General features: G+C 36.6%; 1 protein-coding gene and 1 pseudogene across 51 annotated transcripts; both read left to right on the plus strand.

Annotated features, from left to right (window-relative positions):
- Positions 1 to 149: 149 nt before the first annotated feature.
- Positions 150 to 24,880, plus strand: LOC137748180 (putative disease resistance RPP13-like protein 1 pseudogene; annotated as a pseudogene). Of its 50 annotated transcripts, XR_015953911.1 has the most exons (17): positions 150 to 4,210; positions 4,487 to 4,769; positions 4,853 to 4,991; positions 5,240 to 5,386; positions 5,652 to 5,877; positions 6,056 to 6,122; positions 6,283 to 6,352; positions 21,321 to 21,459; positions 21,648 to 21,696; positions 21,800 to 21,996; positions 22,477 to 22,596; positions 22,682 to 22,806; positions 22,890 to 23,028; positions 23,276 to 23,396; positions 23,785 to 23,908; positions 24,018 to 24,156; positions 24,342 to 24,880. The product of XR_015953911.1 is annotated as a putative disease resistance RPP13-like protein 1 pseudogene, transcript variant X15 (transcript). The 50 variants fall into 50 exon arrangements; XR_011070000.2 differs by having other exon boundaries at positions 6,056 to 6,352; positions 22,642 to 22,806; XR_015953900.1 differs by having other exon boundaries at positions 6,056 to 6,352; positions 23,276 to 23,407.
- LOC137748534 (putative disease resistance RPP13-like protein 1) lies at positions 16,353 to 20,424 on the plus strand. The gene has a single exon (XM_068488701.2). It carries the CDS (start codon positions 16,475 to 16,477, stop codon positions 20,309 to 20,311), a length of 3,837 nt encoding a protein of 1,278 aa, XP_068344802.1. The 5' UTR covers positions 16,353 to 16,474; the 3' UTR covers positions 20,312 to 20,424.
- Positions 24,881 to 26,807: the final 1,927 nt, after the last annotated feature.

Here is a 26,807-nt window from a genome sequence, read left to right on the forward strand (position 1 = left end):
TAACCTTATTATTTGATGATGCTTCCATTCATGCAGATATCTACTTTTATCCGGAGATGTACAATATACCGTGTGAACACATGACAATTCCTCCATAGCACCGACGTTACCATTGTTACTTTTCCACTCACCTACCCCATCCCACCGGCGCATTTTTAGCCTACACTTTTCCACTCGCAAACAAAGCACGACCACAAATTCTCTCTTTATGCTTTAACGTGTGTGGTCCGCTGAATTATTGATCAATACAGTATCTGGTCGTCCTACTCACAAATGTGAATTTCATGAGAGTTTAAGCTTCTGTTTCCATTACAAAACGCTTCTCTCAGACTACTAGTTTCCTGAAAGAAAGAAAACAAAATGGCTTTGATTGGAGAGGCTTTTCTCTCTGCTTCAATTCAGACGCTGTGCGACAAGATTGGTTCTGGCGAGTTGATGGACTTCTTTCGGGGAAAAAAACTTGACTACTCACTCCTGAAGAAACTGAAGCGGACGTTTCTGGCCCTTGATGCAGTGCTTGACGATGCAGAGGAGAAGCAGATGGAGAATTCCCGTGTGGAAAAGTGGCTTGACGAGCTCAAACATGCTGTCTTCGAAGCCGAGGACCTGCTGGATGAGATCGATACTGAAGTTTTGCGAAGCAAGGTGGAAGCTGAATATCAAACAAAGAGAACCCAGGTGTGGAACTTCCTCTCTACTCTTAATCCTTTTTATCAGGGCATGAATGGTAGGATTCAAGAGTTACTTGAAGAACTAGAAAACCTTGCACAACAGAAACGTGTGCTCGGTCTCAGAGAAGGTGTCAGGGGCAAGGTTTCACAAAGAACTCCCACAACTTCCTTCGTTGAGCATGAATTCTCTACTTATGGTAGGGATGAAGATGAAGCGAAGTTGAAAACACTGCTGCTATCTGATGATGGAAGGGGCGGCAATACATCTGTAATCCCCATATGGGGAATGGGAGGAGTTGGTAAGACAACCCTTGCTCAACTCCTTTACAATAATGACGGGGTGAAAGAGCATTTCGATGTTCGAGCTTGGGCGTGTGTCTCCGAAGACTTTGATGCTGTTAGGGTCACTAAAACCCTTCTTCAGTCAATTTCTTCAAAACCCTGCGATACGTCAGATATGAGCTTGCTTCAAGTTGCTCTTAGGGAACAACTAACGGGGAAAAGGTTTCTTCTTGTGTTGGATGACCTTTGGAATGACGATTATAATGATTGGAGTGTTCTACAAGCTCCTTTCACTTATGGGGCGAGGGGAAGTAAGGTCATTGTGACAACAAGGAACGAAAGTGTTGCATCCATCGTGCACACTGTTCCTATTCACTCTTTAAAACAATTGTCGCATGATGATTGTTGGTTATTACTTGCAAAACATGCGTTTAGAAATGAAAACGCAAGTGCACATCCAGACTTGGAAGAAATTGGTAAAAAAATTGCACGTAAGTGCAATGGTCTGCCTTTAGCTGCGAAAACACTTGGAGGTCTCTTAAGTTGCAACATGGACTACAAGAAATGGAATCATATATTGAATAGCAATCTTTGGGAGCTACCGCAAGCAAATAGTATTCTTCCATCTCTAAGATTGAGTTTCCATTACCTCCCTCCTTATTTAAAACAATGTTTCGCTTATTGCTCAATTTTTCCAAAGGACTATGAATTTGAGAAGCATACTTTGGTTAGACTTTGGATGGCTGTGGGTTTAATTTCACAAGCTGACGGCGGGGCAAGAACGGAGGAGGTTGGAGAGAACTATTTTAATGAATTAGTATCACGATCACTAATTCAAAGATCAAGAACTGAGGAGCCTGGATTCACAATGCATGATCTCGTTAATGACTTGGCTATGTTCGTGTCTAGAGAATTTTGTTTTCGGATGGATGAGGAAGGATCATATGAAGTTCCTAAAAAAGTTCGACATTTGTCGTATGCGAAAGGAGGATTTGATGCTGCTAAAAAATTTCAGCCATTAAATGGAGTAAAATATTTGCGCACCTTCTTACCCATTTCTTTAAGGAAGTCAAATTGGGGTTATGTAAGTAGTAAGGTTCCGAATGATTTGTTGCCAACACTAAAATGCTTACGGGCACTGTCTTTGGCAGGATATGACAACGTCAGTCACTTACCTGATTGCATCGGGGGCCACATACATCTGCGCTACATTGACCTCTCTTACACTGATATTGAAAGGTTACCAGATACCGTGAGTGGTCTCTACAATTTGCAAACTCTATTGTTGTCTCGTTGTGAATCTCTTGTTGAATTGCCTGTAGACATGAGGAAACTGATTAATTTGCGCCATCTTGATATTAGAGGTACTGGTATAAAAGAAATGCCGGTGCAAATGGGTAGACTAAAAAGTTTGAGAACACTCACTGGTTATGTATTGGGGACATCTACTAGGTCTGGTGGCATTGGAGAATTGGGGGAGTTGCCCAATCTTGGAGGGGAACTTTCTATCATGAATCTAGAGAATGTAGTCCATGTTGTGGATGCCTTGCGGGCCAATTTGAAGGATAAGAAAGATCTCAATGAAATAGAGTTGGCATGGGGTAGAGAGGATGCAGATGATTCCATAAAAGAGAGACAAGTACTTGAAAAATTACAACCTTCTGTAAATTTGGTGAACCTGACCATCAGATGTTATGGTGGAACAAGCTTTCCGAATTGGTTGGGAGACTCTTCCTTCTCCAACATAAAAGTCATGCGCCTCCAAGGTTTTAGTACTTGTTGGGCGTTGCCATCAGTTGGGCAGTTGCCCGCTCTTAAGGAGCTCTGTATAGAGGAGATGAAATTTGTTACGAGTATTGGTGCTGAGTTTTATGGTGTCAATGGACTTTCTCTAATTCAGCCATTTCGTTGCTTAGAGAAGCTGGAATTTAGCGGGATGCCAGAATGGGTAGAATGGCTGCCAAGTCCGGGTAGAGGTCAATGTCCAGACTTTCCTCGTCTCGAGGAGCTGGTTTTAGAGAGTTGTCCGAAGCTGAGGGGAAACTTGCCGGATTATCTTCCTCGCTTGAAAAAACTTCGAGTGTCCGACTGCGGGGTTCTGCATGAAGGGGCTACTAGGAGTAGGTGGATACCCTGGTCTCTCATTGTTAACGCGGAATCCTTGCGACAATCTCTTCAGGATCTGAAAATAAATGGATGCCCTGGTCTCTCGTCGTTACTAGAGACGGAGACGCTGTCCTCGCTTTCCATGCTTGATATTCAAATTTTTAGTCGCACAGATTGCTTGCAGCCGCACTTGAGCAGTCGTCTTCAAAAATTGACTCTCCATAATTGCGGGTCCCTCCTGTCGTTCCCTAGAAATGGTCTACCCACTTCGTTGACATATCTTCGTATAGAAAGTTGCAGGAGATTAGAATTCCTATCTCATGAGATGATGGCCAAATTGACATCCCTTCAACATTTCGAATTATGGACTAGCTGTGATTCACTGAGGTCCTTCCCGCTGGGCGTTTTCCCCAAACTTTCATCTCTTCTAATCTTTAGTAAAAATCTAGAATCCCTTTCCATTGGAGAAGGAGCTGATGTTGAAAATCTCACTCATCTCGATTCTCTCGATATCTATCATTGTCCAAATCTGGTCTCATTTCCCCACGGGGGGTTGCCCACTCCCAACCTGTCTTTTTTTGCAGTCAATGGATGCGAGAATTTGAAGTTATTGCCCGATCGAATACACACACTCACCGCCCTTCGATACTTGTGGATATCTGGTCTTCCAAATGTAGAGTCATTTGCAGAAGGAGGTTTGCCTCCCAACCTACAATCATTTCGAATCGCTGATTGTAGGAAACTGAGGCCTTCAGTGGAGTACTGGGGTTTGCAACGACTTGTCTCCCTTCGAACATTTGAGATCGAGGGAAGCGAGGATGTGTTGGAGACGGTGCTCAAGGAACAGCTGCTCCCTACCACTCTTCACACTCTCAAAATCTATGGAATGAAAAGTCTGAAATCTCTGGAGGGAAAGGGACTTCAACACCTCACTTCTCTTCAAAACCTCTTAATTTCCAGCTTTGATAGTCTCGAATTCCTGCCAAAAGAGGGTTTGCCGGCATCGCTATCTTATCTGAGGATCAGCACATGTCCTTCTCTGATGAAGAGGTGTCAGGAGAAGACGGGAGAAGAGTGGAGCAAGATAGCTCACATTCCTTGCATCCGGTTAGACGGCCAAGTCATCATTTGAGATCTAAAGTCAAATTCAGGTTCGTACATAGCACCATTTTTCATACAATAACATATAAGATTGAGATTCTGTAAAAGTTTCACTTCAATTGTTCAATTAATCAAGGTTCTGTAATAGTTTCACTTCAGATTCTGTAAAACTCTCTTAATACTTGTCTTTGTTTCTAATTCTTATGAAGGACTTAGAATCAAGGTTCTAACTGGTTACCAGTTACCACTCTGATTGGCTGGACAAATATGAATAAATTAAGAAAAGAGCATTAAGTCACAAGATTCCTTTTTTAACTTTATTTCAGGGTTTCTGAAGGACCAATATGAACTCTGTATCTCCACTTGGTATGGAAGTCTGCCTTACTCGTTTGTTATTGAGAACCCTACAATACGGCCATTGTTTTCAGGAGTTCAATGTAGATATTGTAGGGTTCTGTGAGAACCCTACAATACTTTGTCACAGCTTGTGAACATCTTATTCTCCTAGAAGCTGATCCGAAGGAATTAAGAGATTACATCATTCTTCTCTACCATTGTGGACTTTATTAGCGATCACTTGAATATCTAAAGTTGTAGCAGGACAAAAGGGTAAGTTTTCTAATTTCTATATGTAAGATGACATCTGACTTTGATATCAAATCTAATAAAGTACCCTTATTTGGATTCTTCAGGATCGTCCACTACGGAGGCGACTGTCTGATTCATTAGCTGTTTTGGTGGAAGATGCCACAGAGAAATTGATGATACGCCTTAACCTAATTTTGATGGAGGATGGTTGGAGCAGGCCGTCGTATGTTGGAAATTTTCTTGGTAACAACTCTGAACCTCAGTTGTGTGATCATGTACATTATTGCTTATTGCAGAACAAACCTACTTAGTAGGAATTTCATGCAAACTGGGAAAAATGGGACTTTAAGTGAACTTCATCCTGGAAATGTTTTGCCAGATATCCAGTGTTTTCTTCCTGTATATAATTATAACAAGATTAATAAAACCAGAGATATAAGTCCCGCCACATTCTGCATTGTCATATTTAATTCCATACTTTTATATACTAGTTGATTCGACCACATCATCAATGGGTTGGAAGGCCGGAATATTGGATGGTTGGAAGAGTCAACCGGCACATGGACAAAAGCAGAGCTAGTAAGGCGCCTATTATCTGCTTTTGATACTTTTAACTTTCAAGTGCTGCAGGGGTACTGGTAACATGTTTACTCTTATGTAAATCATGATTTATTTTGTCAAATTTTACTTAATTGTAAAATCATGTGGATCTCCTCTGTTCATAACTAAGTTCTTTAGATGAATATTCTGAACTGTTTTTGGATGAAATCATAGGATATGTGAGGAAATAATTAACGAGGGTTTTGTCAATATCTAGTGTGTATTTACAGAAATCCATGATGGGACTAACGCATGTATTAATGAGGTTTTGTCAATATGTCAATATGTCACTTTGATTTTCAGCACCTCACTTCTCTCCAATAGCTTGAAATTAGAAGCTGTGATAATCTCAAATTCCTGCCAAAAGAGGGTTTGCCGGCATCGCTCTCTTGTCTGAGCATCCAGAATTGTTCTTTTCTGTAGAACAGGTGTCAGGAGAAGACAGGAGAGTAGTGGAGCAAGATAGCTCACATTCCTTGCATCGAGATAGGCAACCAAGTCATCATTTGAGATCTCAACTCAAAGTCAGGTACGTACATAGCACCATTTTCCATAGAATAACATACAAGATTCAGATTATGTAATAGTTTCACTTCAATTGTTTGCTGTCATCTATATGTAGTGTTTAATTAATCAATCAGTTTTAACTTTTCAACTGTTTAACTCAACTATACTACCATTAAAAAACATACTTGTTTAAATTTCAGGACACTATCATCCAAGAGCAACAGGTGTTTGCTTGCATAAATTACTGTGTACAGTGTACAATACCAAGTAAGTTATTGGGTGCTCTGGCTAGCTGAGTCACGAATATGATTCTCCTGCACCGGACGAGCTAACTCCTTGATTATGGTTTTTTTTTTTTCCTCCTGCTGCGGCTTGAATACGGTGGAATGCTTACTCATCTTTCTGTGCATCTGTCATCTTTACATAGGTGCCGGTATGTTTTTGTACAAACACAATGTGTGAATTTGGCTAGCTGCTGCACTCTTACAGATTTCACCGTAAGTTGTTGAATACTGGATTGTAACTTACGCTCCTTTTCTTTTCTTGCTTCAGGATCATTATTGTGGATTATATTCATGAATCATAACATAAGGAAAAGTTTCAGATTGTCAAACTTGCACAAGTAATTAAGATCACTTTATAAATCATAATTTCTTCATCTTTGATTCAGGACTATCTTTTCTAGATGAGGTATCAAAAGGATTGAGCTCGGGTTGAATCAATATTCAATAGTGATGAGAAGAAAGGATTAAACACGATTTTTCCCAATTTGATGTGGAATTAACAGGAGTTGGAGAAAACCAGTGAAGGTAAAACTCTGTGGATTCTTCTCTTTGCTTCTAATTCTTATGAAGGACTTTGATATTCTGCATTTGGAACTTAGAATCAAGGTTCTAACTTGTTACCACTTTGATTGGCTGGACAAATATGAATAAATTAAGAAAAGAGAAATAAGTCACAAGATTCCTCTTCTAATTTTATTTCTGGGTTTCCGAAGGACCAATGCAAGGCATCACTCTGAACCATGAGCTCTATATCGCCGCTCGGTATGAAAGTCTGCCTTACTTCTTTGTTATTTCAAGGTTGTTCTGAGAGAACACTACAATACGGGCATTGTTTTCAGGAGTTTAATGTAGACGTTGCAAACAGGTTTTGACACATTGTTCAGGATCACCTGCAATTCTTTTGCTCATATACTTGGAAATTTTGAAAATGCTTCTCTTATGGGGCTTTTTGGATTTCGATGTGGAGATATTCTTCATAGTCTTCCCAGAGGTTATCATAAACAGTAAAGCAAGGAATCTGATAATGTACACATAATGATTTCGCAAGCCATTTTAGTGGAGGTGATTTACGTTATCATGTCAACATCTTTTTTTTTTCTTCCTAAATTTGTATTACCCTATGTTAATGAGTTGTGTATGCTAAAACTCCTAGTTCTCTCACCCTGTGTTTGGATGAGGGAGGAATTTAGGATAAGCTAGTTAGAAATCAACTACAAAACATTAGATATAGATATTTGAAATGCACTAGGTGATCATTACAACATAAACAAACTATTTATAAATGTCTCCTTTTGTGCAGTCATTTACAAATCCCTCTCGATACATTGCATCTAGTCTTTCATATGCCTCTATCTAATCTTTTGTAGTGAGTTTTAACTAATTTGGCCTTAAGCCCTTGGCACTTTCAAATCCATCATCCAGATATTCCATTTAAGAGAATCATGTGGTATATTGTTAATTGCTTATTCTTGTAGTTTAGGTATTCCTCTGCTATTTAATTGATGGATCTATGTTACATTCAAGATTATTTACAGGTCCTCGCATTTTGAAAGTAACTTATTCTGGCCATTTCAGCATGATCAACCGGGGAATTTGTTGTTGAGAGCAGCACATGCTGCTAACTTTATTGATAGATAAAACATAAATAAGGACAGGTACTTCGTAGTGCACATATATAAGGATACTTTGTATTTTCTCAGTGGTTTTCAGTTTGCATCTGTTAAGGCTACTTTGTCACAGCTTGTGGACATCTTATTCTCCTAGAAGCTTATCGGAAGGAATTAAGAGATTATAGCATTCTTGTCTACCATTGTGGATTTTATGAGCAATCACTTGAATATCTAAGGTTGTAGTTGGACAAAAAGGTACATTTTCGAATTTCTATATGTATGATGACATGCTACTTTGATAAAAAAATCTATTAAATACCTTTATTTGGATTCTTCAGGATCGTCCACTACAGAGGCGACTGTCTGATTCATTTAACTGTTTTTGTGGAAGATGCCGCAGAGAAATTGATGATACGCCTTATCCTAATTTTGATGGTGGATGGTTGGAGCAGGCTGTCGTATGTTAGAAATTTTCTTGGTAACAGCTCTGAACCATAGTTGTGTGACCATTTACATTATTGCATATAGCAGTGCGAACCCTAATCAGTAGGAGTTTCATACAAACTGGGAAAAATGGGACTTTAAGTGAACTTCATCCAGGGAATGTTTTGTCAGCTATCGAGTGTTTTCTACCTCTATATATATAACAAGATGAACAAAACCAGAGATATAAGTCCTGCCACATTCTGCAGTTTCATAATTAATGCCAGGCTTTTATTTACTAGTTGAGTTGACCAGACCATCAATAGATTGGAAGGCCGGAATATTGAATAGTTGGAAGAATCAACTGGCAAAATGGAAGACAGCGGAGCTAGTAAGGCGTCTTGTGATACTTTTAACATTCAGGTGCTGCAGTGGTAATATGTTTACTCTTGTGTAAATTGATGAATTATTTTGTCAAATTTTGCTTCATTATAAATTCATATGGATCTCCTTTGTTTATAATTAAGTTCTTTAAATGAATATTATGGACTGTTTTTGGATGAAATCATAGGATTTGTGGTTTTTTTGGGATGCAAAATCAATCAGATCGTTTGTACTCAGGTTGTGGTATTCACATGGATATGATCCTAGCTAAATTATCCCCTAGTTAGTGAGGGAATAATTAACGAGGGTTTTGTCAATATGTCACGTGTATTTCCGAAACCCATCACACTTATTGTATATTGCATTCAAATATTTTATCAGTCAGGACAACATGATGGGACTAACGTATGCCGCTTCATTGATGCAGAGAGAAAACAGCGGAATGATGTTTAACATCTTCCCTTGATGTCACCGGCATCTTGGAGTGGGTTGAAGAGAGCAGTGGTGACGATGACCACACACAAAAATGTGAGCACGGTTTCCTTGCAGTGGTAACATGTTTACTCTTTATGTAATTGATGTATATATTTTGAGCGAGTAACAAATTGTTACTGTATTTGTGGTTGAATTACCCTAGATTATTATTATCTGATACTGCAGGGTCGTCCATCACAGAGGCAAGGCAACCATCTGATTCATTAACTGTTCTAGAGGAAGGTGCCGTGGAGAAATTGCAGGCAAGAACGGGCGAGGAGCCAGAGGCCCTCCAGAACTTGGTTGCGAACAATGAAGAGAGCTTGCAGGTCCCCCAGACTCCTGAAAGCAATGAATAAAACGTGCAGGTTTCCTTGACCCTGCGGAAGCATTGAAGAAAACATGGAGCTCATGTCCTGAAACTAATTAGAGTTTTTAGCCATCAGAAGACAAAGTAGGTTTACATCCAAGTTACCAGTATGCGGCTGCCCCAGTTTCTGCATAAAACTCTTATATGGAAGTCGTTTCGTACTTCGGATTTCTCTCTGCGTGGCACTGCCGATTCGGAGGACGAAGCCATCTTCAGAAGTTGGCCAACTTCTGAATAGTTGGATCATAAGTCTGGGGAAGTGATTTTTGCACATCCTTAATCTTCCCGCACGCTCCCTGTTTGTTTTTTATTTTTGGATTGAAACAGTCAAAAGATAATCAATCAAGGGACATAATAGTAAGTGTGTTCAGAACTAAAAAATTTCGTGTGTGAATTTTTTTTTTTTTTTTTTTTTTGGCTTTTAAGTTAATACGTTTTGATGTCTATTATTGTAATTTCAAAAGACATTTTGGTATTAGCTTTGTTTTTGAGTTAATACGTTTTGATGTCTATTCATAAATGTTGATATGTTGCTTATTGCAGTACGGCATTGTGCAAGTGTCATCGGTGGGCTGCCCGAGTTTTTTACACCTGAAAGTAAACAAATTTTCAAATGCGTTGGAAAATAAACTTGTTCAACTTATATATGAGATGTTTCATTTTTAAAAACGAATACAATGTAATATTTGTCCAACTTATAAAAATACAGACAAACCATAATGAGTCGGTCGCTGATAAGAGAAACAAAAAGTTCCAAAAAGTAAAACAAAACAAATGAATAAGACAAATTCTTCGTTAAATTAAAGATCGCGTGCTAACAAACAATTTTATATTTTTCAGTCGTTTGTGGTTATTACATCAAAAGTAATAAGTAGTGGCTTACAATGAAGCTTCATCTCCTTTAAATTAAGAGTGCATTTTTACTCATTATCATTTAATGTGGTATATGTTCATCATCGTATCTATCATCTTTAGATGAGTTTGAATTTTGAGATTTGTATTTATCCATTACACGAATATCAAAATTTAAACTCCTCTAACGATGATAAATTAGATGGTGGGCATACACCACACTAAATGATGGTGAGCAAAAATGCTCCCTTAAATGAAAAGTTATGTGAAGAGATTAAATTTGTAAAGTAATTAATGTCTCATCAATAAAAAGTAAGAAAGTTAATCAATACTTATGTAATAATATAATCATTAACTTTTATGTAATTTACTTTACAAATTTAACTTTCCTAACATTACCCTTAAATTAATATCCACTTTTGAAATGAAGTTCCCAAGAAGGTCCTTATCTTTCAATTTCGACCACATTTATAAGAGATTTTTCAGTGTGATCGGTACATGAGGTGATACATCACATGTCATTATATAAATAGTGAGATATGTGTGTTGAAAATTTAATAACTTAAAAAATAAAATTTGCTACCACGTATATAAAAATGTGTGATATACTAACTGTGTTCCGGTCACAATGAAAAGTAGCTAGTATATAGGAAACTGCTTCGTAGGTAGAGAGAAAAGCATTTCTTTTATGCATTTTTTGTGCTTCATATTCTTTTATGGTGTTTTATGGGTTTTTTTTATGTCGATTTATAATGTAAATATTATTGTTGTATAAAAATAAAAATCCAAACATGTACACTTGATGGCATGCTAGTGGTTAATATGATTTCCTGCAGATTTGTGGAGCTAATTAATAAGTTTTTATGTAAAAGGAATTGCATTTCATCGTACGCTTTGCGTGATGTACTTGTCTTTATTTTTCTCAAAAAAAAAAAAAAAAAAAGAGAAAGAAAAGTGATGTGTACAAGATAATCATTTTATCATGTAACCGGAAAAAAAAAAGGGAATGTTTGTAGCTAAACTGTTCCTAACTAATAACAATGTGATGTGATAGTGATTTGGCCCATCTAGATCACGAGATTCATGAATGTATTGTAGACAAAAAAGTAACGCGTCAATAACAAAAACACAAATTGTTTAACCAAATGGAGTTGCAATGAATGACAGAAAATTTTGTGTCAACTTCTTCTATTTTATCACATACACATTGGAAGGTAGTAAGTAGGAAGTTGCTTCGTTGGTAGGTTGAATTGGAAAATCAATGGCAATATTACAAACCGCAGAGTGAGGTATGCGCATAATGCGCACTACGTCAGAGACCAAAACGAGGGACTCAGAGCTGACCATAATACTAGGCAGAGTAGCAGAGCATTTTACAGAAGAAATATGGATTAATTAATGTTAATTATTTCTATCTATTTTATTTATTTAATCGGAATAACATCATATGTCATTACATAATTGAAGAAACACTTAAAAAAATTGTTTTTAATTGTATAATAACATATGATATTCTTCTCTGTATTCCGGACATCCTAATCTCTTCACAACTTAAAAGTGGTGAGCAAACACAAATCTAATTAAATTAAAAATCATATACGAACGCAACTTCTAGTATAGACTCAAAAAATAAATTAACATCCAAAGGCACGTAAATTAACTATTAATTTTGAGCTCGAGTGGTTAGAAGACACAATGGATTGAGTGTATGATTACGAACCGAGTTCTTTGCTTTAGTTTACAGAGACACTTGACATCATAAACTGTTTAATAGTTCTAAAGGAGAGAAAAATGCAAATGCATGCATACACTCACATATGACATAATACATATGGCGAGGCTATGAGTGCTAAACAATCCATCTTATGCGTAAAGAGCCATTAGTTAGGTCCTCGCCACTGCAAATTCAAAGAAATCAACACGAATCGAGTGATGATTGTCTCAGCAACCTTAGATTGCTGAACCTATGCGAGCCAGAAAAAGAAGTACATACGAAAACATGCAATTTCTATAGGAGCAGCAGTAATAAGGATAATGCTAAAGAGATTAAATTTATAGACAAAATTTGTAAACCAAATGATGTGTAACAAATAGAAATGAGCATGTTTATCAACGCTTAAGTAATGATCCAATCATCAACTTTCATAACATTTAGTCTTTGAAATTTTGTTTGTAAATTTATCATTCCAAGCATTAGCTAATAAAAATTTGTCACTCACAGAAGTACCAAATTCTCCACAAAGTAATACACACAAAAGTTTGACATCTTCAAAGATTTCATATTTGGAATCTCCTGGAAAGAATCTATGCAAAACACATACAAAAAGAATAAAACAAAAGTTACCCGACCCAGAATTTCCACACCAACTACTAGGAAACTACCTTTCCCAAAACAAAACAAAACAACCTTTTAAATTATATAAGAAATTATGACGGCTGAAATGCCTTTATAAGTGTTTTTGTTCTCCAAAATGATGGACTATTGTAACGAAGTCACTAGCTGATTTTTATATAAAAAATAAATAAAATAAAATAAGTTCCCATACGCTTTGTATGGGATTATTCATGCTATCAAGCATAATAGAGATTTTGCATGACCTAAAAGTGAGAAAACCATTTGAATAAGGGAACTTTAACGAAAAACTCCCGGTACTGTTCACCTTAACGAAAAATCACATTTTTACACTAAAAAATCAATAATTGTACTATTCACTTTACCCTTTATTTTGTCAGTTTTGTTAAAACTCAAAGTTTTCAAGTCATTTTCATTAGTTTTTTTTTCAAATAAATCATGCGGCCAATCGTCATTATAGCTTAACTAAATAATCATTGTTCCATTTCAAAACCTTAAATGATTTATGTGAGTTTGAATTTTACATATAAGAATTAGGCACATTGAAAGCTCGCTTGAGAAGTGTTTTTAAGTAATTGAAAACACTTTTAGGTAAAATATTTTTTAATTTCAAAAGCACTTTAAGTATTTTTTTTTTTCCATGATTAACTTGCATTTTAACCAAAATTGATTTCAAAAATATCTTCTTTTTTTTAAAGCGTTTCCCGTGATTAAAAACACGTTCTAAACGAGCTCTAAGTTTAATATATTTTTTAATTGAGACGATAATTTACTGAAAATCAATCAAGATTACAATCCAAATCTTGGAGAAGGACATCATCAATTGTAGGGGGATCCTCCATCCAAACTACATAAGAACAAATAGATAAAGCAAACTTCACCAACCGATGAACCACTACACTACACAAATATGAAATACGTGAGATCTTCACCTCGTGTAATTGAATTTGATGTATTGCTTATTCTATTGCAATAGTTCTACTCGTGGTTTATTTACTATTATTAACACTTTAAAAATCTCATTATGCCTCCTCATCAGTATATTTTTTATTCTAATAATAGAAAATTTAGAATCGAAAATAAAATTTTAAAGTACCAATAACAATAATGCAATAAATGACCAAATTTTTTTACAGATAAATTAACTAGTTTTCAAAAAAGTCGTTAGAATAGCCAATATATTAGACACAAGGTTGTTCAAATTCATATAGCGAACTTATATCTACTCTATTATTTGTTAATCTATTCTCATTTATTGTACTGGAATTAAACTCATGAAATCAGTTGAACTCAATAATTAAAATTGGAGGACCGAGCAATAACGTGGCAGACGACATTAATCGATTCATAACGTAATGGAGCAAAGTTATGACTCCAATATCACAAGGACTATTTGTGAACTCAATAATTAAAATTACGTTTATAGAACTCAAAATTTTCAATTCACTTTAAACCAAACTTAATTTTCCGTCACACTGTGAAAGACCTAACCATCTAACATTTAAGGAAGTAAAAAAGAAAGAAAATGTTTGGTTTGTGAAATAAGAATTTGGAGAATACCTAGCGGATGATGGAAGATACAGAATAATACTTGGTTATTTAAAGGATGAGTAGGAGTTCTTACTAAAAAATGTTCGTTGCTGATTCATAAAACTTCATATTTATGATCAAAGCCGTTTATATTATAAATCACTTTAAAAAGATCATCTCTGCAAAAATCAATTAAAACTAAGGTCTTTCAATCATCGAACTGTGTAAAAACAGATGAATGGAATTCCCTTACTAATAGGAAAACTAATGAAAAAAGCTTGAAAATTTGAGTTTTAACAATAAAGATAAAATAAGGGTAAATTGAATAATACCAGAATTGACTTTTTAGTATAAAAATGTGGTTTTTCGTTAAAATGAACAGTACCAGGAGCTTTTCGTCAAAGTTTCCATTACTAAAAGCATTATGACCCATCTATGTATTTGTTACAATAGAATAACTAAACGATCTTAATTTTAATTAATTATTTTATTTTATTTTATTTTTGCAGAGAAATCTTCATAGACGATTCATAATATCAACGGTTCTGATTATAAGCAAAAAACTCTATAATTCGAACATAAGAAATTTTGAGTAAGTTCTTAATCATTCTTAAATAGCGAAGAATTGGTCATATAATACCTAGCTTAGAAGATAAAATGGTAAAAATAAGAACTCGTAAGACCATCTCCAATGGTTGGGCTAAAAGCCAAATGTTTTAGCCCGAAAAATTTAGCTTTTAGCCCAGAAACAGTTTTTCTACTCCAACCGTTCTAGCCTAAAATTTTAGCCCGGGATCATTAAAGAATGAACTTAGGCTATTTTTTTGTTAAATTAATTTAAAAAAAAATAAATATGTAGACTATTGTAAATTAATTTTATGAACATTTTAATCTAAAAAAATATAAATTCCGATAAACATTGGGTGAAGTTCACTCCAATTTCCGGGCTAAATTTTGGGGGGAATTTGGCCTTGGTTTAGCATTTAGCCCAAATTTTCCCCTTGGGTTGGAGTGGGTTTGGGGAAAAATTTTGAGGGGTAATTTGGCTTTTAGCCCACCATTGGAGTTGGTCTAATGCAAATTCATTGTGCAATAATTACCGGATTATATTAAGACAAACAATATTATAATGCACCACCGAGGCACCAATAAGTTTTACCAAAAAAGAAAAGAAAATGGATGTGGATTGTCTGCCCTCCTATTTCTATACTCTTTCTATGTCATTCTGTGATGTGTGGTCACGGTTAAGCCACGTCAACATTTTATATTAATTTTTTATAAAAAAATAAAATAAAAAGTAATAGGAATATAAAATATTGATATGACTTAATCATGACCACACAAACAAAAGAACATGAAGAGAGTACGGAAATAGAAGGACAGACAATCCACCTAAAATAGCTTTTATCATAGCCCATCATTATCAACCTAGGCAAACAAAGAGGTCCTTTTAAAATTATAATGATTGTAGCCGTTGGATAAAAATCTAACGGTCTACGATGATTGATGAGGATGATCTTTTCCATTAGCTCAGCAGATGATCCAAATCCGACTTTTTCCACCCACAAAACAAGGCACAACCACCAATTCTCTCTTTACGCTTTAACGTGTGTACTCCATTGAATTATTGGCCAGCTCATTTTTTGGTTTTTTGTTTTTTTTTTTTTTTAAAATCTTGTGACATTAGCAATATGTTATATGTATTACTAGTTTATTTGTTTGTGATATTAATATTAACTTTTAATTATTACTATCAACGTTGAAAGGTTGTGAAATTTTGAAGAATTGATTGAGAAATCAGATGAGAGATCAATTAGTGAATGATATCATAATTTTTTTTTTATATATAAAGATTTGATGGTATTTGGTAAGCTGTCATGCAATGTTTTCAAACTATAAAACATGTCAAAAGATATTATAATATATCATATGAGAAATCAATAAATTAATATAAGTATTTTATTTAATAAATTTTTTAACTTTTTAATTTGTAACCTTATTATTTGATGATGCTTCCATTCATGCAGATATCTAGTCTTATCCGGAGATGTACAATATACTGTGTGAACACATGACAATTCGTCCGTAGCACCGACGTTACCATTGTGTACTTTTCCACTCACTTACCCCATCCCACCGCCTACACTTTTCCACTCGCAAACAAGGCACGACCACAAATTCTCTCTTTATGCTTAACGTGTGTGGTCCGCTGAATTATTGATCAATACAGTATCTGGTCGTCCTACTCACAAATGTGAATGTCATGAGAGTTTAAGCTTCAGTTTCCATTACAAAACGCTTCTCTCAGACTACTAGTTTCCTGAAAGAAAGAAAACAAAATGGCTTTGATTGGAGAGGCTTTTCTCTCTGCTTCAATTCAGACGCTGTGCAACAAGATTGGTTCTGGCGAGTTGATGGACTTCTTCCGGGGAAAAAAACTTGACTACTCACTCCTGAAGAAACTGAAGCGGACGTTTCTGGCCCTTGATGCAGTGCTTGACGATGCAGAGGAGAAGCAGATGGAGAATCCCCGTGTGGAAAAGTGGCTTGACGAGCTCAAACATGCTGTCTTCGAAGCCGAGGACCTGCTGGATGAGATCGATACTGAAGTTTTGCGAAGCAAGGTGGAAGCTGAATATCAAACGAAGAAAACCCAGGTGTGGAACTTCCTCTCTACTCCTAATCCTTTTTATCAGGGCATGAATGGTAGGATTCAAGAGTTACTTGAAGAACTAGAAAACCTTGCACAACATAAACGTGTGCTCGGTCTCAGAGAAGGTGTCAGGGGCAAGCTTTCACAAAGAACTCCCACAACTTCCTTCGTTGAGCATGAATTCTGTACTTATGGTAGGGATGAAGATGAAGCGAAGTTGAAAACACTGCTGCTATCTGATGATGGAAGGGGCGGCAATCCATCTGTAATCCCCATACGGGGAATGGGAGGAGTTGGTAAGACAACCCTTGCTCAACTCCTTTACAATAATGACAGGGTGAAAGAGCATTTCGATGTTCGAGCTTGGGCGTGTGTCTCCGAAGACTTTGATGCTGTTAGGGTCACTAAAATCCTTGTTCAGTCAATTGCTTCAAAACCGTGCGATACGTCAGATATGAGCTTGCTTCAAGTTGCTCTTAGGGAACAACTAACGGGGAAAAGGTTTCTACTTGTGTTGGATGACCTTTGGAATGACGATTATAATGATTGGAGTGTTCTACAAGCTCCTTTCACTTATGGGGCGAGGGGAAGTAAGGTCATTGTGACAACAAGGAACGAAAGTGTTGCATCCATCGTGCACACTGTTCCTATTCACTCTTTAAAACAATTGTCGCATGATGATTGTTGGTTGTTACTTGCAAAACATGCGTTTAGAAATGAAAACGCAAGTGCACATCCAGACTTGGAAGAAATTGGTAAAAAAATTGCACGTAAGTGCAATGGTCTGCCTTTAGCTGCGAAAACACTTGGAGGTCTCTTAAGTTGCAACATGGACTACAAGAAATGGAATCATATATTGAATAGCAATCTTTGGGAGCTACGAGAAGCAAATAGTATTTTTCCATCTCTAAGATTGAGTTTCCATTACCTCCCTCCTTATTTAAAACAATGTTTCGCTTATTGCTCAATTTTTCCAAAGGACTATGAATTTGAGAAGCATACTTTGGTTCGACTTTGGATGGCTGTGGGTTTAATTTCACAAGCTGAGGGCGGGGCAAGAATGGAGGAGGTTGGAGAGAACTATTTTAATGAATTAGTATCACGATCACTAATTCAAAGATCAAGAACCGAGGAGCCTGGATTCACAATGCATGATCTCGTTAATGACTTGGCTATGTTCGTGTCTAGAGAATTTTGTTTTCGGATGGATGAGGAAGGATCATATGAAGTTCCTAAAAGAGTTCGACATTTGTCGTATGCGAAAGGAAGATTTGATGCCGCTAAAAAATTTCAGCCATTAAATGGAGTAAAATATTTGCGCACCTTCTTACCCATTTCTTTAAGGGAGTACTATTGGGATTCATATCTAAGTAGTAAGGTTCCAAATGATTTGTTGCCAAGACTAAAATGTTCACGGGCACTGTCTTTGGCAGGATATACAAACATCAGTCGCTTACCCGATTGCATCGGGGACCACATACATTTGCGCTACATTGACCTCTCTTACACTGCTATTAAAAGGTTACCAGATACCGTGAGTGGTCTCTACAATTTGCAAACTCTATTGTTGTCTCATTGTTCCACTCTTGTTGAATTGCCTGTAGACATGAGGAAACTGATTAATTTGCGCCATCTTGATATTAGAGATACTGGTATAAAAGAAATGCCGGTGCAAATGGGTAGACTAAAAAGTTTGAGAACACTCACTGGTTATGTATTGGGGACATCTACTAGGTCTGGTGGCATTGGAGAATTGGGGGAGTTGCCCAATCTTGGAGGGGAACTTTCTATCATGAATCTAGAGAATGTAGTCCATGTTGTGGATGCCTTGCGGGCCAATTTGAAGGATAAGAAAGATCTCAATGAAATAGAGTTGGCATGGGGTAGAGAGGATGCAGATGATTCCATAAAAGAGAGACAAGTACTTGAAAAATTACAACCTTCTGTAAATTTGGTGAACCTGACCATCAGATGTTATGGTGGAACAAGCTTTCCGAATTGGTTGGGAGACTCTTCCTTCTCCAACATAAAAGTCATGCGCCTCCAAGGTTTTAGTACTTGTTGGGCGTTGCCATCAGTTGGGCAGTTGCCCGCTCTTAAGGAGCTCTGTATAGAGGAGATGAAATTTGTTACGAGTATTGGTGCTGAGTTTTATGGTGTCAATGGACTTTCTCTAATTCAGCCATTTCGTTGCTTAGAGAAGCTGGAATTTAGCGGGATGCCAGAATGGGTAGAATGGCTGCCAAGTCCGGGTAGAGGTCAATGTCCAGACTTTCCTCGTCTCGAGGAGCTGGTTTTAGTGAGTTGTCCGAAGCTGAGGGGAAACTTGCCGGATTATCTTCCTCGCTTGAAAAGACTTATAGTGTCCCACTGCGGGGTTCTGCATGAAGGGGCTACTAGGAGAAGGTGGATACCCTGGTCTCTCATTGTTAACGCGGAATCCTTGCGACAATCTCTTCAGGATCTGGAAATAAGAGGATGCCCTGGTCTCTCGTCGTTACTAGAGACGGAGACGCTGTCCTCGCTTTCCATGCTTGATATTCAAATTTTTAGTCGCACAGATTGCTTGCAGCCGCACTTGAGCAGTCGTCTTCAAAAATTGACTCTCCATTATTGCGGGTCCCTCCTGTCGTTCCCTAGAAATGGTCTACCCACTTCGTTGACAAATCTTTGTATAAGAAGTTGCAGGAGATTAGAATTCCTATCTCATGAGATGATGGCCAAATTGACATCCCTTCGACGTTTCGAATTATGTTGGAGCTGTGATTCACTGAGGTCCTTCCCGCTGGGCGTTTTCCCCAAACTTTCATCTCTTCAGATCTGGGGCATTAAAAATCTAGAATCCCTTTCCATTGGAGAAGGAGCTGATGTTGAAAATCTCACTCATCTCGATTCTCTCTGTATCTATCATTGTCCAAATCTGGTCTCTTTTGCCCACGGGGGGTTGCCCACTCCCAACCTGTCTAGTTTTACAGTCTATGGATGCGAGAATTTGAAGTTATTGCCCGATCGAATACACACACTCATCGCCCTTCGATACTTGTGGATATCTGGTCTTCCAAATGTAGAGTCATTTGCAGAAGGAGGTTTGCCTCCCAACCTACAATCATTTCGAATCGCTGATTGTGGGAAACTGAGGCCTTCAGTGGAGTACTGGGGTTTGCAACGACTTGTCTCCCTTCGAACATTTGAGATCGAGGGAAGCGAGGATGTGTTGGAGACGGTGCTCAAGGAACAGCCGCTCCCTACCACTCTTCTCACTCTCCATATCTCTTACAATAAAAGTCTGAAATCTTTGGAGGGAAGGGGACTTCAACACCTCACTTCTCTTCAAAAGCTCGAAATTTACAAATGTGATAGTCTCGAATCCCTGCCAAAAGAGGGTTTGCCGGCATCGCTATCTTATCTGAGCATCGACATATGTCCTTCTCTGATGAAGAGGTGTCAGGAGAAGACGGGAGAAGAGTGGAGCAAGATAGCTCACATTCCTTGCCTCCGGTTAGACGACCAAGTCATCATTTGAGATCTAAAGTCAAATTCAGGTTCGTACATAGCACCATTTTTCATACAACAACATATAAGATTCAGATTCTGTAAAAGTTTCACTTCAGATTCTGTAAAACTCTCTTAATACTTGTCTTTGTTTCTAATTCTTATGAAGGACTTAGAATCAAGGTTCTAACTGGTTACCAGTTACCACTCCCTCTCGATGCATTTATAAATGTCTCCTTTCAAGCAGTCTTTTACAAATCCCTCTCGATGCATTGCATCTTGTCTGTCATATCCTTCCGCATAATCTTTTGTAGTGAATTTTAACTAATTAAGCCTTAAGCCCGCGCTTGGCACTTTCAAATCCCTCATCCACACGTTCCATTTAAGAGAATCATGTTGCCTGTGGTATATTGTTATTTGATTACCCTTGTAATTTAGGTATTCATTTGACATTTAATTGAAGAGTGAACAACCTTTTCGTTCCGCATTGTTTCTAATTTATCTTTAGTCAGAATATTATGAACCTGCCTATAAGTTGGTACGATATATGTTGTCAGATATTATGGATATGGACCTGAGTTGGTACCATATCTACAGGTCCTCCTAATCATGATTTACAATTCACCAATGAGTAGAAAAGCTTTTGTTCACCAGCCTTCATCCAACAGTTAATAAGTTTTCAAAAATGAAACGTTCTATGCGCTAGGATGTAAATGTCAACCAGTAGATTTCAATTGAGCAGTTGTAAGCATGGGTTTTGTGCTCAAAGTGAGTCAAAAGTATAGATTAAATATATCTTTGTGTACATTTGTTTGTGAGTGACATTGTCTTTATGTAATTTATTTACATGCATATTTGATCTTCGGACATAGTTGTTGAATACTGGATTGTAACTTACGCTCCTTTTCTTTTCTTGCTTCAGGATCATTATTGTGGATTATATTCATGAATCATAACATAAGGAAAAGTTTCAGATTGTCAAACTTGCACAAGTAATTAAGATCACTTTATAAATCATAATTTCTTCATCTTTGATTCAGGACTATCTTTTCTAGATGAGGTATCAAAAGGATTGAGCTTGAGTTGAATCAATATTCAATAGCGATGAGAAGAAAGGATTAAACACGATTTTTCCCAATTTGATGTGGAATTAACGGGAGTTGGAGAAAACCAGTGAAGGTAAAACTCTGTGGATTCTTCTCTTTGTTTCTAATTCTTATGAAGGACTTTGATATTCTGCATTTGGAACTTAGAATCAAGGTTCTAACTTGTTACCACTTTGATTGGCTGGACGAATATGAATAAATTAAGAAAAGAGAAATAAGTCACAAGATTCCTCTTCTAATTTCATTTCTGGGTTTCCGAAGGACCAATGCAAGGCATCACTCTGAACCATGAGCTCTATATCTCCACTCGGTATGAAAGTCTGCCTTACTTCTTTGTTATTTCAAGGTTGTTCTGAGAGAACACTACAATACGGGCATTGTTTTCAGGAGTTTAATGTAGACGTTGCAAACAGGTTTTGACACATTGTTCAGGATCACCTACAATTCTTTTGCTCATATACTTGGAAATTTTGAAAATGCTTCTCTTATGGAGCTTTTTGGATTTCGATGCGGAGATATTCTTCATAGTCTTCCCAGAGGTTATCATAAACAGTAAAGCAAGGAATCTGATAACGTACACATAATAATTTCGCAGGCCATTTTAGTGGAGGTGATTTACGTTATCATGTCGACATCTTTTTTTTATCTTCCTAAATATGTATTACCCTATGTTAATGAGTTGTGTATGCTAAAACTCCTAGTTCTCTCACCCTGTGTTTGGGTGAGGGAGGAATTTAGGATAAGCTAGTTAGAAATCAACTACAAAACATTAGATATAGACATTTGAATTGCACTAGGTGATCATTACAACATAAACAAACTATTTATAAATGTCTCCTTTCGTGCAGTCATTTACAAATCCCTCTTTATACATTGCATCTAGTCTTTCATATGCCTCTATCTAATCTTTTGTAGTGAGTTTTAACTAATTTGGCCTTAAGCCCTTGGCACTTTCAAATCCATCATCCAGATGTTCCATTTAAGAGAATCATGTTGCCTGTGGTGTATTGTTAATTGCTTATTCTTGTAGTTTAGGTATTCCTTTGCCATTTAATTGATGGATCTATGTTACATTCAATATTATTTACAGGTCCTCGCATTTTGAAAGTAACTTATTCTGGCCATTTCAGCATGATCAACCGGGGAATTTGTTCTTGAGGGCAGCACATGCTGCTAACTTTATTGATAGATAAAACATAAATAAGGACAGGTACTTCGTAGTGCACATATATAGGGATACTTTGTATTTTCTTAGTGGTTTTCAGTTTGCATCTGTTAAGGCTACTTTGTCACAGCTTGTGGACATCTTATTCTCCTAGAAGCTTATCCGAAGGAATTAAGAGATTATAGCATTCTTGTCTACCATTGTGGATTTTATGAGCAATCACTTGAATATCTAAGGTTGTAGCTGGACAAAAAGGTACATTTTCTAATTTCTATATGTATGATGACATGCTACTTTGATAAAAAAATCTATTAAATACCTTTATTTGGATTCTTCAGGATCGTCCACTACAGAGGCGACTGTCCGATTCATTTAACTGTTTTTGTGGAAGATGCCGCAGAGAAATTGATGATACGCCTTATCCTAATTTTGATGGTGGATGGTTGGAGCAGGCTGTCGTTGTTAGAAATTTTCTTGGTAACAGCTCTGAACCATAGTTGTGTGACCATTTACATTATTGCATATAGCAGTGCGAACCCTAATCAGTAAGAGTTTCATACAAACTGGGAAAAATGGGACTTTAAGTGAACTTCATCCAGGGAATGTTTTGTCAGCTATGGAGTGTTTTCTACCTGTATATATATAACAAGATGAACAAAACCAGAGATATAAGTCCTGCCACATTCTGCAGTTTCATAATTAATGCCAGGCTTTTATTTACTAGTTGAGTCGACCAGACCATCAATAGATTGGAAGGCCGGAATATTGAATAGTTGGAAGAATCAACTGGCAAAATGGACGACAGCGGAGCTAGTAAGGCGTCTTGTGATACTTTTAACATTCAGGTGCTGCAGTGGTAACATGTTTACTCTTGTGTAAATTGATGAATTATTTTGTCAAATTTTGCTTCAATATAAATTCATATGGATCTCCTTTGTTTATAATTAAGTTCTTTAAATGAATATTATGGACTGTTTTTGGATGAAATCATAGTATTTGTGGTTTTTTTGGGATGCAAAATCAATCAGATCGTTTGTACTCAGGTTGTCATATTCACATGGATATGATCCTAGCTAAATTATCCCCTAGTTAGTGAGGGAATAATTAACGAGGGTTTTGTCAATACGTCACATGTATTTCAGAAACCCATCACACTTATTATATATTGCATTCAAATATTTTGTCAGTCAGGACAACATGATGGGACTAACGTATGCCACTTCATTGATGCAGAGAGAAAACAGCGGAATGATGTTTAACATCTTCCCTTGATGTCACCGGCATCTTGGAGTGGGTTGAAGAGAGCAGTGGTGACGATGACCACACACAAAAATGAGAGCACGGTTTCCTTGCAGTGGTAACATGTTTACTCTTTATGTAATTGATGTATATATTTTGAGCGAGTAACAAATTGTTACTGTATTTGTGGTTGAATTACCCTAGATTATTATTATCTGATACTGCAGGGTCGTCCATCACAGAGGCAACCATCTTATTCATTAACTGTTCTAGAGGAAGGTGCCGTGGAGAAATTGATGATACGGCGTAGCTTACTTTTGGGCGAGGAGGGTTGGAGCAGGCCGTCATATTATAGAAATTTTCTTGGTAACAACTCTGAACCATGGTAGTCCTAGTCAGTAGGAGGTTCATTAAATATACCGGGAAAAGTGGCACTTTTAAGTGAATTTCACTCCCGAAAAGAAATTTTTGACTTATGTCGTAGCCAGGAAATATGTGAGGCTGTCAAAATACAGCCTTACTGGTTGTTCATGCATTAATCGTTTGCTTAGCTTGCAGGCAAGAACGGGCGAGGAGCTAGAGGCCCTCCAGAACTTGGTTGCGAACAATGAAGAGAATTTGCAGCTCCCCCAGACCCCTGAAAGCAATGAATAAAACGCCCTAGACCCTGCGAAAGCATTGAAGAAAACATGGAGCTCATGTCCTAAAACTAATTAGAGTTTTTAGCCATCAGAAGACAAAGTAGGTTTACATCCAATTTCCTACTTCGGATTTCTGTGCGTGGCACTGCCGATTCGGTGGACGAAGCCATCTTCAGAAGTTGGCCAACTTCTGAATGGTTGGATCATAAGTCTGGGGAAGTGATTCTTGCACACCCTTAATCTTCCCGCACGCTCCCTGCTTGTTTTTGACTTTTGGATCGAAACAGTCAAAAGATAATCAATCAAGGAACATAATCAGAACGAGAAAATTCATGTGTGAATATTTTTCTTTTTGTTTTTAAGTTAATACGTTTTGATGTCTAGTATTGTAATTTCCGAAGACATTTTGGTATGAGCTTTGTTTTTAAGTTAATATGTTTTGATGTCTATTCATAAATGTTGATGTCTGCTACATCAAATGTTGCTAATTGCACTACGGTATTGTGCAAGCGTTATCGATGGGCTGCCCGAGTTTAAATTATTGGGTCCAGGTCCGTGCTCAATTTGATTGGGTGCTAAAGAAAACTTTTAAAAAAAATGCGTGTAAGCTGTGATTTTTTGTAGTGTGATTATGCACCGTTTTTCTATCTCATTCGTCACGGCGGAAACTTAGATTTATATACATAAGAATTTGGCACATTGAGAGCTTGTTCAGAAAGTGTTTTTAAATGATTTCTTTAAAATCGCTTTAGACATTTAAAAGCACTACATAAATGAGCCTTGAATTTTCTTTAATTTTTTGAGTTGAGACAATAATTTACTGAAAATCATTCAAGATTACAATCCAAAACTTGGAGGAGGACATCATGAATTAAGTCGGGGTATCCTCCATCCAACACATAAGAACAAATGGATAAAGCTAACTTTGCTAACCGATGAGCCACCGCATTAACAAACGTGATATATGTACGATCCTCATCTCATGTAATTGAGTTTAAAGTATTGGTTGTTCTATTGCGATATGGGAAATGCTAAGAAGATTCTCTCACTCTTCATGGATGCTCCGCCACCTTATGTTTTTCGTAGAATTATGGTGCCAACATTATGAAACATATACCAAACACATGAGATGACGGAAATTATATGAAGAGTCACACTTTAAGTGAGTCTCCTTAATATTTTTCTTGGGATATTTCTACTCATGGTTATTTCCCATGCAATAAATGACCAACTTTTTTAGAGAAAGAAAATAACTAGTTTTCAAAAGAGTTGTTAGAATAACCAATATATTGGACTTAAGGCGGTTCAAATTCATATAGTAAACTTATTTTTAATCTACTATTGGTTAATTTATTTTGTCTTTATCAAAAACTTAATCATTTATTGTACTGGAATTAAACTCATGAATTCAATTAAATTCAATAATTAAAATCACTTTTATAGAACTTAAATTTTCCAGCTAACTTTGAACCAAATTCAATTTTCCGTCACACTTCAAAAGGACTAACTATTTAACATTTTAAAGACGAAAAATGTAAGGAAATATTTGGGTTTGAATTTGGAGAATACTTTTGCGGATGATGGAAGATAAATATATAGAGTGCATGAAAAATAAAATGATAAAAAAAAAAAAAAAAAAAAAAAAAAAGAACTCATAAAGCAAAACTCATTGCGCCATAATTACCCCATTTTATTAAGACAACCACTCTTGTAATGCACCACCAAGCCACTAATAAATTTTACCAAAAATGAAAAGAAAAATTGCTTTTATTATAGCCCATCATTGTCAACCCTGCCAAACGGTCAATCTCTGCCTAAGCTACCCATCACCCAATGCCTAGAGCCCTACAAATGTACACTTGACCTATATTATAGGCTAGGATTGGTCGGTCCACACCCCTATCTGCCCAACCTACTCAGCCTCTTCTGCAATCATAAAGTAACAAAAATGGAGTAGGATTTTCTTTTTTTTATTTTTTATATTTATATTTATATTTTATATATTTTTTTATTTGAATGATCGCAATTAAATCACGTTAATATTTTATATTAATTTTTTATAAAAAAATAAAATAGAGAATGTAAAAAGAGATGATGGAAGAAGATGGTAAAAGGAAGTGAGAAAATTTTAATTCAACAAAAATAGCTATTTTAGACCTAAAAGTAAACAAATTTTCAAATGCATTGGAAAATAAATTCTTATAACAAAGATACAATGTAAAATTTGTTCAACTTATATATGAGATGTTTCACTTTTAACATCAACGAAACATTTTTGTGATAATATTTAATATTTAATAATAAGTAATTAAGTTGAGATAATAATCGATAATGCTAGTAGGGTTCCATGTTGAACCTATAAAAAAATATAAAAAA

Source organism: Pyrus communis, chromosome 2 (genome assembly GCF_041283825.1).
Source record: "Pyrus communis isolate YQ-2024b chromosome 2, ASM4128382v1, whole genome shotgun sequence".
Lineage (NCBI taxonomy): Eukaryota > Viridiplantae > Streptophyta > Magnoliopsida > Rosales > Rosaceae > Pyrus > Pyrus communis.